Source organism: Clupea harengus, unplaced genomic scaffold, assembly GCF_900700415.2.
Source record: "Clupea harengus unplaced genomic scaffold, Ch_v2.0.2, whole genome shotgun sequence".
In the NCBI taxonomy this organism is placed as follows: domain Eukaryota; kingdom Metazoa; phylum Chordata; class Actinopteri; order Clupeiformes; family Clupeidae; genus Clupea; species Clupea harengus.
The window spans coordinates 62,844-76,198 of record NW_024879655.1 but is presented as its reverse complement, the minus strand read 5'-3'; the positions used below and the strand labels follow the sequence as shown (position 1 = coordinate 76,198).

Below are 13,355 nucleotides of genomic sequence, written 5' to 3'. Positions count from 1 at the left end.
TAATCATAAAGTGCTCCAAACTATCCCCATCTATGCTTAACTGTCCCTGTAGCTCAACTGGTAGAGTAAAGTACTCAAAGCACTGATATTCTGGATTTAATAACCAGTGTTTACACACACTGATGGTAAAACTGTAGGCCTATATCTGTAAGTTGCTTTAAAAAGTATCTGATAAATGAATAAACATTAAGGCATCACACAAGACAAAGCTTGGCCTGGCCAAGACAGGTTCTCACCCTTCAGCACTGTGCACTGTCAGGTCCAGGGATATCTAGTCACACTCTGTCTAATCTCCACATTAAAATATATTCAGGTAGTTAATGTCACCATTAATACATGTTTTACTCCGTGCAAATGGGCTACATGATATGTATTTAAAAAATCTTTGCAGGTGAATCTTACCCATGGTTCACACAGGTTTACAACTATATTCAGGCTTAAAAGTTAAGTCATGACATGGCCTACAGCAGGACTGAGTATAGGCTAGACTTGACTATGCTTTACTTGATGTTTTAAGGCTCACTTCTGTATTTTAAATTACACATTTGTTCCTATTTACTTATTTTATTATATTTCAAACGAATATAGTTTGCAAACTAGCCTGCCATAAATAATCAACCTTTGTCAGTGGTACACTGAGATGAGGGTTTGAAAACGGGTAGAGATACAGCCTGTTTTTCAGACTACATTTGATCGACAAGCGATGCAACCATTCATTTGTCATATTTGGTCTTAGACCCGCCTCTAAAAAAAAAACCACGTTCAACTTTGAACTCGACAACAGCGTCTGGTCTAGCAGCTCCTCCCTCTGCAGAGCGAAGTAGGATCTCCATTCAAACACATCCAAACTCCGCGGGATGAGATTCAATTGTACACTTTCTAGCTGCTGATCACCACTTCGCCTCCAACATAAGGAACGTCATTTTGGAGAATCTGTAGTATTTGACGTCCACAACAGTGAAACGAGTAGACAGTTAATTCTGGCCCGCGATACTCACAAGTGGTTGCTAGCAAGCTATTCATTCCAACAGACTGCAAACATGGCGAGCGCCTCATACCATATCTCTAATCTTCTGGAAAAAATGACATCTAGCGATAAGGATTTCAGGTAAGATTTACCCTCAGACAATGATAAAGAAATGCATAGAGATATGCATGCTTTAATTCAGTGTATATGTTTTTAAAACTATGTAAAATAAACATGTGATCTCACGTTATGGTGGGAACGCCGCATAAGTTAGTTAGGCCGCAAACCACTCGCTGTTTTGTTTAGCTAGCTAATGTTAGCTGGCTAGTCAATAGTGACATTAACGTAAGAAACATAATAATTTGAGACATATTGTCACGTAGCTACTGCTATGTTGACAGTGCACGCTATGGGGTAATTGTTGTTTATTGTTATCTTAGCAAAATGAAAAACCCTTGTCATCTTCTTAGTCATGGTTAGGCTGTCAACGACACTCACTCCAGTTTAGCATTCGCTGGCTGGCTGTAAAGCTAGCGTGCTAGCGTGCTAGCCAGCTGCAAGTCACAACTAATGCAGTGTTGAGCCGCAACGAAAGTGCTAGAACATTGTTCATTGTGATCGTGAAGGATCCTTGGATATACACTCTGAAGGCATTAGACACAGCTAAGAATCACTGAATTGAGTTTGTTGTAGAAGTAATCACACCAATTTTAGCTAACGGTTGGTAAAGCTAACTAACCAACTTGCTAGCCATTTAGCTAGCTAGCTAAGGTGGTCTTCCAAGTTTGGATTAGTTGCCAAGGCTAGCTAACGTTAGCTATCTTGCCTTGTGTATGAACGTCAAAGTTTGACAACTGTTGAGTAGTCATGTAACATATGCTATAAGACTATGACGCGTATAGGTCTGACTGACAATATATATATATATATATATATATTTAAATGATGTGTGGAGCCCTTATGAAGATGTGTAACATAATGTAATACACATTTAAGTGAACCACTTAGGCTTCATTTAAGAAGTTAGCTTGTTAGCTTAAAGTTACTAGCTTCATTGGTCCGCTAGTAACGTTACAGTCGTCTGACCCACAGCAAATATCAGCAGTTGGAGATGCTGTCTTCCTTCTCTGACAAACCTTTGTATTTGGTCTTGAATGAATAGAATCCATGCACATACCCTACGTAATCAAAATGTGTTGAACACTTTGTTCAGGTTAAGGGTTAAGAGTGTGTATGAGCTGTGTGTATACAAATGATCATTCGTCAGTCATTCAGCCATCTAGACTAACTAGCTAGATATGAATGTGTATGTTGGGAAGTTTCATGAACTATTTTCACTGACACTTTGTTAACTGTGTAATATGACAGAACCGCATTTTTTTAAATTATTTTTTAAAGAGGCTGCACTAATGCACACTGTAACCAAATCAGTTTGTGTACACACAGCATTGTCAGACTAATGGAGCCCTAAGTGATGCTACTACGGCTGATGCTGGTGATGCTGATGCTTAGTTGCAGGTGTTTGATGCAAAAAAGACCATTTCCCCCCATTGCTAGCTATTGCAGTGCCACTCATCAGTATAACATACCATGTTTCTCAGAGATGACAGCAGAGGGTTGTGGTAATACCTCCAGCTGCCAGGCTATTTGATGAGCCCTCTGCACCTATCTGAAATCTCACAGTCCATTACCATCAGCAATGATATTCTCCCGTTTGAATGTAGGCCCCTTTTGCCTGGCCCAGTAAATAACCTGTCACTGCCCTGACCTGTGTGCGTATATGCTGTGATTAAATGTGGCACATACGTGTCTCCTAGTGGCCGCATGTCGAGGAATAATGGTGATGTGTGACCATGCCATTTAATAACTACTGATGTTAGATAGCTCTGTCTCGAGTGCCGTTTCCGTTCTTCTCCCACTCTCGTCCCACTCAGTCTGTGTCAAGTGTGCAGGGTCTGATCTGGGGCAGCTTAAATAATGTTATTAACTCTGATTCATCTCTTCTGTGGTGGCCTGCCTCATCCCTGTCTAACGACCCTCATCACAGAAGTATGTGTGTTAGACAGCAGACATTTTTCCTCCGAGAGCATAGCATATTTCCTTCTGGGACCGATTTGCCCACACACCAACTCAGAGAGTGTGTGTGTGTGTGTGTGTGTGTGTGTGTGAGAGAGAGAGAGATCCACCATGCATTATGCATTAGCCATGAGCCAGCACTTGCATCAAAGATGCCTTGGCTTACAGAGTTTTGCCGAAGCCACGGCGTTTAGCTAAAAAGTGAGAATGTTTGATTTTGTGTAAGTTTCTGCCAAAAGTATGCTCAAGGAGCACTGGGGGGTGATAGATTAAATTCTCATACGCCATCCTTTTGAAGTTCTTGCACCCACAAGACAGGAGGGTGGTTTGTTGTTTTTTGAAGCTCAGCTGGTGTTTAATCTCGTGCCTGTCGAAAATGGATTATGTCAAGTCAGCCTGCACCACACATCCTGACAGGCAAGGTTATGATGGCCACAGTTCTCCCGACTGATTGTATTCCACATGTTGGCTCACGCTCCTTAACCGAAGCACCCTCAGGTGGCATCCGCCTTGTTTGCATTGCCATTGATATTCACTGGTATTCGTAGACTACAGTGGAATCCTTGAATATTTGCACGGTAGTACAGCCAGCCTGCACCACAGTGAGGTTATGTTGACCAGTTCTCCAGTTTGACAGACTGACTCCCACACATTAACCTCACGATCTCTATGCTGTCCGACCCACCCTCTGGAAACATTGTCCTTTGCATTGGTATTGGCATTAGTTGCATTGGCATTAGTTGCATTGGCAGTAGAAGAGGTGAGGGTTACTGAGGACAAAACTAGGATCCTTGAAGAGGCGTGATCTATGTGCATTAGTAGTATATTGAGTCAGGCAAGGTTATGATGTCCACCATTCTCCTCACTCACTGACTCCCTCTGGCTGCCTGTGCTGTCTGAAGCCTTCTTTACTGTGTGGTGAAGAAGTGGTGCATATGTGCACTAGTTGGCAGTGCAGTGAGTGCGCCGGGTGTGTAGGTTAGCGGCCCCGGCCATGGTCCTTTTTTTGCCATTGCCACTTTCTGCCACACCGAGCTAATTTAAAGTTGAACGGCATCAGGTCCACCTTCAAATGACATCAAAGATACTATCCCTTTTGTGATTTGGCTCAGTAATCGCTCAGTGCTTGCCATAGTGTGACTGTATTTTTGTAAATCAACGCACCATATGAAGCAGATCTAGGTAAAAAATGTCATCTGTGAAATAGTAACTATAACAGCGATAGTAAATGGTAAACTGTATGTCTTGACATGTGAAGAAATTGACAATAAAGCTACTTTTGACTAAACTGCCCGTGGACATTTCTACTAGTGTTTAGTTTACTACTGTTTAGACAGACATTGAATTAACAAAATAAAAGTGTTCTCTCACTGTGACAGGTGGTATAAACTCGATAAAACGATATATTCCATGGTTAAAAAACTGGAGAACTAGCTGCCAACCTGCCCACATGGAATTACAAATGGCTAACATTGATGGAATCAATTTTAACCAAGCAACCTGTAAAGAAAGAAGTACTATCCTGGAAACAGGTTGCTTTCTTTTTAGACTAAACCAAATGTTTCCTTTGTGGGTCTCCTCCAGGTTCATGGCCACTAATGACTTGATGTCGGAGCTGCAGAAGGACTCGATCAAGCTGGACGACGACAGCGAACGCAAGGTGGTCAAGATGATCCTTAAGCTGCTGGAGGACAAGAATGGAGAAGTGCAGAACCTGGCCGTCAAATGGTGAGTGCCGAACGGGGCTGAAACTCATTCGAAACTTATCAGATTGCATTGCCAATATGAGATGCAATTGTCCCATCAATTTATGCTGTCATGAACAATACTTTCCTGTTTCTACCCCTCTGAATGACAAAGCAGTTTGTGAGAGGTGCAGTGGACACAAATCCAGTGCATGACCTTTGAAGAGAAGGTTGTAAAATGAAGAAGAAGAAAAAACTGAAATGTTCTGAATGTGGTCACTGATGAAAGGCAAGCGTCCTGTGACCTGCAGGTCTTATGCCCAAACAACCTGTTTCACATGACTGTGACCTTAGGGCTTTTAAAAGGCTCTAGCACTTCATGCACCTCAGGGCAGGTCTATACCAGTCCATTCCATTACTCTGAGACTACATATCCCATAGGCCCCGCTGATCAGCTCCTTCAATGGGGAATTGCCACAGTATCCCCTCTATCTCACTGCAGAGGTGCTGTATAGGACAATGAAGTAATTTGGCCAATGTTTGCATGGATTGAGTGCTTACATGCCCTGATCTGATACCTGGGGATGTTCTTGATTTTTATCTTTGTTGGCGAATTGATTTTTGTTTGTTTTTGGTTTATTAAAACAACGCACAGCTTAACTGGGGTAGGATTTATTGCATTGCTTATGTGCAAACCTTGGTCAAGTAAACTGCAGTATTGATTTTTTTTTTCTCTTTCTGCCGGTATCTGTGATGGGAAATCAATGAGACGGATCCTCCTCTACTGCGGGTTGGTCTGCTTATATGCAGTTTGTGGGGCCAAAAAGTTGGAGCCCGAAGCTTTCTTTTGCTTTTTGTAAAAGGTCACACAAAAGTTTTCAGCCCAGTGGCAGTGAAGATTCCGGCAGGTTCCTCTAACTTTATCGGTTATTAAAAGACCACACAACCACACATCTCGACCCCCACCCCTCCTAAAGCACGTAGGCTTTGTCTGGTGTCCACGTGAGCAGTCGGTGAATGTAACAAGATGGTTTATATTAAGCAGTCGGTGAATGTAACGCAATGGTTTATATTAAGCAGTCGGTGAATGTAACGAGATGGTTTATATTAAGCAGTCAGTGAATGTAACGAGTTGGTTTATATTAAGCAGTTAACACCAAAGACAGGCCTCTTATTTCACCTTTTGATGATTCATTCTGTGATATAAGTCTAGTACAGTTTTATCATTCACCTGTGGCTTGACCATGTTGACCTGGGTAGGTCTCAGGTTGTCCATTTGTGTGTCACTGTTACAGAAGTCCTGTCTAATCCAGTGCCCAGGCTGAGCAAAAGGACTTTTCCCTCTGGTGCTTCTGGGTTTGATGGATTGGATGTTGTCGTTTATGGAGAGCAATGACTGTGGCTTTCTTAAATGCCACGCCCAGAGCTTCCAGTTGGCCTGTGAAGGAGCGCGCCGAGGAGCGATCAAAATGATGCAGTGTGCTCTTAAAAAGTCACATCAGTTTCAGCCGGGTTGTTTGTAGAGAGGCCTGCTCTCTTATTTTTCTGTCAAGCAGTCTGTGCACAGGAGCCTTCCCTTCTTTTAAACAGAGGGAGGATTTAGTGCGCCGAGATGCCGTTCAGTCATATCCAGTTTTATAGAGGAGTTGCCCCAGAGCACATGGTTTTTGGTTGTGTGTGTTTGTGTTCAAACATGACCTCTGTGTCAGGGATTGGTGGTGTTAATGGAAGCGGAGGTTCCGGAGAATAGTACTGACTGACTGACTGTGTGTGTGTTTTTTGTGACCGGCAGCCTGGGACCCCTGGTCAGTAAGGTGAAGGAGTACCAGGTGGAGACCATCGTGGACACGCTGTGCACCAACATGCTGTCAGACAAGGAGCAGCTCCGAGACATCTCCAGCATCGGCCTGAAGACCGTCATCGGGGAACTGCCCCCCGCCTCCAGTGGTGAGGATTCCTCCGCCTCAGGCCATGTCATGACCTGTGACCTGTCCACACCCCACATCCCATCTCTCTCCCTGCTGTATGAAGAAAAGCATTAGTTATAAAAACAATGTGATATATGTGATAATCTAATGATATGTGAATGTGATATAATATAATGACTCCCCAGTTTGCGTGTATATATATATATATATATATATAATAACCCCCTGTGTCACTACCAACGCTACAGAACACCTAGCTAAGCTGAGAAATATATTTAGCGCTAACAGTAAAGACAGAGGTGTTAAATTAGATGCGCCCCATTCATACAGGAAATGCACTAGACACCTCTCTTCTCCACAACCCTGCCCTAGATATTTCACCAAGATGGTGAGCAAAAGTCATAGTTCACCTTTTTCTGCAAGAGCAGGCTTTCATGTTTGAAGGGGCTATCGGGGAGTTGTGTGTGTGTGTGTGTGTGTGTGTGAAGGGCGGCTCTTGAGTGGCGCTGTGTGTCAGCCAAGTGCTGTAGAGGGTGATGCTCGGCCGCTCACAATGGCTCTAAAGTCTGTCCAGGCGCTCCCTCTCGCTGTCTGATGGCTGGCAGAGGGAGAACAGAGGGCTCATTCAGATGGACACACACACACAAACACAAACAGACACAAACAGACACACACTCAAAGAGGCAGTGTGACGGTCCACCATGGAAGCATGTCCTGTCATGCTTGAGTGTTCTCTTTTTTCATGCATACACATATACCTATACATATTTTTATTCTCTCTCCCTTACCAGCTCTAAAGCTATTTTTTGCTGTGTTTCCACACTCCCTTTGGGGTGTGTGTGTGTGTGTGTGTGTGTGTGTGTGTGTGTGTGTGCACCCTCAGGCTCAGCGCTGGCGGCAAGTGTGTGTAAAAAGATCACAGGGCGTCTCACAAGTGCCATCGCCAAACAGGAGGACGTGTCTGTGCAGCTTGAGGCACTGGACATCATGGCAGACATGCTGAGCAGGTATGGCAACCCGTGTGTGTGTGTGTGTGTGTGTGTGTGTGTGTGTGTGTGTGTGTGTGTGTGTGTGTGTGTGTGTGTGTGTGTGTGTGGTGGGGCTGTGTGTGTGTGTGTGTGTGTGGTGGGGCTGTGTTCTGTTCTAGAGCATCTGTAATATTTCAGTAAGAAAGCACTTGGGAGTGCCTGTGTCTGCAGGCAGTAAGTACTGCATGAAGGTGAATGCTGCATTCAACTGACTTTTTTTGGGGGGTGGGTGGGTTGTGTGCAACTGAGGTTTTTGATGGACTTTTAGGAAGCTGAATTCTGCTAATTTAAATGTAGGTCTCCCTACTGTGTCCTTCAAGGTTGTTGTGTGTGTGTGTGTGTGTGTGTGTGTGTGTGTGTGTAAAAGAGGCTTAGTATGGGTGTGTGAGAGTTCTGTGTTTGTGTGTGTGCGTAGTGTGTAGGTCTGGTATGTTTGTGTTAGAAAAGTATGGATGTCTGTGAGTGTTCAAATGTAAAGGTAATGCCATGGTGAGTGTGTGTGGGAGAAAGGATGGTGTGTGTGTGTGTGTGTGTATACTGACCACTCCCTGGTTCCCACCCGTTGGTGTGTATCCACGCAGCATGGAGTGGCATTCTGAATTCCAAGCAGCTCCTCCAGACCTCTCCCTGCTGGGCTTTTAAGAGAAGCGTGGGTGTGTGGCGGAATCTGTCAGAATAACACACACACCGCAACACACCAGAGGCCCTGGACTCCCCACCCCCCCTGCAGTTCACACACACCCATACCTGTGTAGAAATGCCACACTGTCTGCTGTGTTTCGTAAGGAGGACATCAAACATAGCATCAAAACATTAGAGTTCCCTCTATGATAAACTGTTGAAAACCCGCCTGATTGTCAGCCACTGCTGTGCAGTTGGATAAGCATGGACGTGAACTATAGCATGGAAATGTTGCACAGCGTGCAGAGCCTGACATAGCCACTGGGAAACAAAGACAGAGAAACTGGCTGCTGCTACAAGACCATGCTAGTCAGATTGAATGAAAGGGAACCTAGCCTTATGCATTTGGGTTTTTTTTGTTGCTTTTTTCTTGTTGTACCGAACCAAACAGTGATCTCCAAACCATGATGTGAACCGAACCGTGACTTTTGTGTACCATTACAGCCCGGATGGATGGATGGATGGATGGATGGATGCAAAATGTAAAAATATCTGTACATACAACATGTAATAATACAGTCATAATGGTCAATAGATGAGTTTGGTGTGGGACAGACTAGACTTCACCACCACCGCCCTGACACACAGCACTGTTGTTGGGCCATGACCTCTCATTCCCTCTTTCTTTCTCTCTCTCTCTCCCCTCTCCTCTCACAGGCAGGGTGGTCTGTTAGTGAACTTCCACCCGTCCATCCTGAGCTGCTTGCTGCCCCAGCTGACGAGCCCGCGGCTGGCCGTGCGCAAGCGCACCATCATCGCCCTGGGCCACCTGGTGATGAGCTGTGGCAACCTGGTGTTCGTGGACCTGATCGAGCACCTGCTCTCCGAGCTCTCGCGCAACGACTCCATGTCCACCACGCGCACCTACATCCAGTGCATCGCCGCCATCAGCCGCCAGGCCGGACACCGGATCGGTGGGTCAACACACCGCTATACAGCTTTCACACACCTTCTCTCTTAAACTGCCTCTGTTATATTCTCTCTCTCTCTCCCTCTTTTATGTTCTTCGTCTTCATCTTTTTCTTTCTTTCTCTGTGTGTCATTCCTCTTCTCTTTGTGGGTCACTTCCTCTGCTGTTCTTCACGCTCTTCATCTCTATCCCTCTTTCTCTGTTCCACTCTTGCTCACTCTCTTTTTACTCCCGTCTCCATCTTCTCTTCTCTCACTGTACTATGCTTCCACTTCACCCACATATCTCACTCTCTCACTCTCTCTCACTCTCACTGATTCCCATTTTCTCTCTCTCCCCTTAACCCACATACCTCACCCATATATCTCACTGATACTCACTGATTCTCATTTTCTCTCTCCCCTTTACCCACATATCTCACTCTCTCACTCTCTCTCACTCTCACTGATTCCCATTTCTCTCTCTCCCCTTAACCCACATATCTCACCCATATATCTCACTGATACTCACTCACTGATTCTCATTTTCTCTCTCCCCTTTAACCACACATCTCACTGATTCTCATTTTCTCTCTCTTCTCTATGAGTTGGGTTCCCCTTCCACACCCAGCCCTGTGCAGTTAACTGCCTACCTATCTGTCTGTCTGTTTGCATTCTGTCACCCTCTCCATCTCCCGGGCTCTTGGGTGAGCAGTCTACTGCCACTCTGCCTCACACTGGCAGCGCTCAGTAGGATTTAGATTACTGATTAAGACAACACTGGGTGATCTATGACCCGCTCTGCTCCTCTGAGCGCAGTGTCACAATGAAATATGCAGGGGGGGGGGGGGGGGGGGGGTTGCCTCAAATTTGTAGTTCCACCTCTTAGTCCTGTTTATATTCTAGTTTGAGGGAGTGGAAGAATGTGTGTGTCTGTGTGTACGCGCGTACGCAGCGCAGAGAGAGCTTTCAGAGAAATGCAAATTGTCTCGGCAACTAATTGGGGTGCAGCTTGCCCCCTTGGTACCCCGAGAAAATTCCCCTAGCCGTGCCGAACCATACAAAGCAAGCGAATCACAATTACCATCTCCCGGCTGTAAAGTGTCTGTCATCTCACTTGGATGACTCTGCCGTGATCTAATTTATCTCAAAGTCTGGATGGGGTCATTATACCGGTGATGAGAGGGGGTGCCACAATCATTTTGGAGGTATTTCTTTAGATAACGGTTTGGCCTTTAACATCCAGTACCCCCATTAGCTGTACGAGTGGTACGATCTGGAATCCTTTCATTTCGGTGTTCAAATTGGGGTGGCCGAGGGTCATGATGAACCTTGATTACATGCGGTGGTGAGATTTGCACAGGATGATGTGTCTGTGTGTGTGTGTGTGTGTGTGTGTGTGTGTGTCTGTGTGTGTGTGTGTGTGTGTGTGTGTGTGTGAGTGAGTGAGTGAGTGAGTGAGAGTGAGAGACTGTCTCATTCATTTCCCATAAATGTTGTAACATGTCCTTTAAAAATGTTGTAACTGCTCCTAAGTCTCTATACCACTGTATGTCCTTTAGGGCTTTTAAAGCGAAAACGGCACAGCCGTAAGACTGAATCTAAATTACCCCCTTTTGTGAAAGTGAGGTTGACTGTGCCGAGTGTTTGTTTGAGTGAGTGAGCGAGCAAGAGAAAGAGTGAGGGGAGGTCTGTGTGTGTGTGTGTGTGTGTGTGTGTGTGTGTGTGTGTGTGGTGTGTGTGGTGGGGGGTGTCAGGATGCTGTTATTATCTGTCACTTTTTGTCATCTGGTGGGTCACTGTGGCACCAGGCAGTGAGTGTTGTGCAGTTAGAGGAAGAAACTAGGAGTAGGTTTGAGTAGATGGCACACACACACACACACACATCATCATGCAATTACTGTGCGCTTTTGATGCTCGCCGAAGACAGCGGCGATTAAGATGTGTGAGATTACTGTCTTTTTCACACTCACTCACTATCTCCCTCCTCTCTCTTTCTCTCTCTTCCTCTCTCGCTCTCTCTCTCTTCATCCCTTTGCTGCTTTTAATTAAGTGCTTTTTGTCATCTTTAAAATCTCTTTCATGATGAAGCAGAAAGCTGTCTTTTTTAAATTGAGCTGTGCTCTGAAGCCATTTGTTATTCAGCTGGAGTTGCTGAGCTTCTTCTTTTAAGGTTAAACAGTTCCCTCTCCCTTGGCACTCTCACCCTGCTTGTCTGTGTGTGTGTGTGTGCGCGTGTGCGTGTGCGTGTGCGCGCGCGTGTGTGTGTGTGCGTTCGCACGATAACGTGTTCTTCTCTTTTCAGGTGAGTACCTGGAGAAGATCATCCCTCTGGTGGTGAAGTTCTGTAACGTGGACGATGACGAGCTGAGGGAGTACTGCATCCAGGCCTTCGAGTCCTTCGTCAGGAGGTACGTCCATCATCCTCCTCCTCTCCTCTCCTCCTCCACGCTGCCAGCACACTGCCCCTGCTGGCCAAATGTCTTCATTACAGGGACAGAACCTGATGCTCTACCACAACCCCCTACCTATCACCAATGCCATATGCTACCATCTGATCACCAACCCGGGGACAGTGGTGGGGCCACATCTCAGCTTAAATCCAGGGGGTTTTCTCACCACAGACTCGTAAACTTCCTGTAATAGCTAATTAGCTAGAATAGTTATTGAATGAAGAAAAAGGAATTTCATGTGGTATCAGCCTGCCTATTGCGTAGTTGAACTAATAGTGAGGCAGAAACTGGCACGTGAACAGTGAAGTATCCAGACTCCAGGAGGTCAGTGGTGGCTTTCAGTAAGGCCGTTTGATAACGTGGCCTTCAACTCACACAGACAGAGCGGTTTGGTTTCTGTGCAGGGAGGACTCGAGGATAAACATTCTTAAGTCGCCAGTGGCCTTTACTCCAGCCCTCTGTGACCTAATGGCATTTCTTTCTGCAGGCTGCTTTGAAAATGATGCAGGGTCGCCTGATTCAACATCCTCTAAGAGCACCTGCGCTTGATGATATCAGTGTGGAGCGTTTGTGTTCATGTGTTGCGTACCTGATAAAGGTCGTCCAAACACACTCTGATGTCTTTGGAGGACCTGAAAAGGACCCCATCACCTTGGTATCCCCAGCAGTTACTCCCCGCCTCTCTTCCTCCCTCCCTGCAAGCTGTCAGTCCCCAGTCATCCTGCTCTAACGCGCCCTGACTGAGATCGACGCGTAGCTTTAGCGCCCCTGATTAGCCATTAGCTGTGCTGATGAGCAGTAGGGGAGGGAGCTCAAATAAACAGCACACACACCAGGGGCCCCAGAGCAGGATATAACTCTACACACACACACACACACACACATACAGATACTCGTTAACACAGCTTCGGGGGGGATTTTTATAGAGGTTACCTTGAGTGAGTTTTTAAGAAACCGTAAACACACACACACACAACACACACAAGACACACTTCCTCTTGTGTGTGCTGGCAGGTGCCCTGCCGTGATGGGTGTTTATAAATGAAGTCTGTAATCTTAAAATCTTTTTATTTGCACATTTAATCAAATAAGTGCACGCTTCTCTGCCAGAAAATAGGGAGCGGGAGTGGGAGAGGAGGGAGGGAGGGAGGGAGGGAGGAAGGGGGAAGAAAATAAAAGGGTATCGCTGCTTGAACATTATGAGCAGTTATGGATTTTGGGTGGGGTGTGAGGAGATGCTGAGATGTGAGGACACACACAAACACACACACACACACACACACACACACACACACACACTTGCATCCCCCATCTGTTGTATACAAATTTCAGTGGCTTAGTGTGTACTCATGATTATTTCTCCCTCTCCTTCCCGCTCTCTCTTTTTCATCTAATTTCCAGTCCAAACATACCTTTATTAGCTTTACGTGGCGCAATACAGTTGCTCAAGCAGTTTGGAGATGAACAAGAAAATGAGGCCCTAACAAAGTGCTTTTGTAAACAAGTCATTTGCAAATAATTGTCAGAGTAATTATAAAAGTGTAGACGGATAGTGGAATCAATATGAGCAAGAATAACCTTATTGTTTTCTTTCAATCTTCTTTCCCTCTCTCCTTCTCCATTTCTGTCTCTCACTTTCTCCTCTCCCT

General features: G+C 45.4%; 1 protein-coding gene across 1 annotated transcript; it reads left to right on the top strand.

Annotated features, from left to right (window-relative positions):
• Positions 1-1,027: 1,027 nt before the first annotated feature.
• On the top strand, positions 1,028-11,831 carry LOC122129469 (cullin-associated NEDD8-dissociated protein 1-like; the record flags this gene model as incomplete). Its single annotated transcript, XM_042704383.1, has 6 exons — positions 1,028-1,108; positions 4,628-4,771; positions 6,521-6,675; positions 7,540-7,663; positions 9,023-9,279; positions 11,559-11,831. Coding segments are annotated over exons 1-6 (1,021 nt in total), but the record flags the coding sequence as incomplete, so codon positions are not given.
• Positions 11,832-13,355: the final 1,524 nt, after the last annotated feature.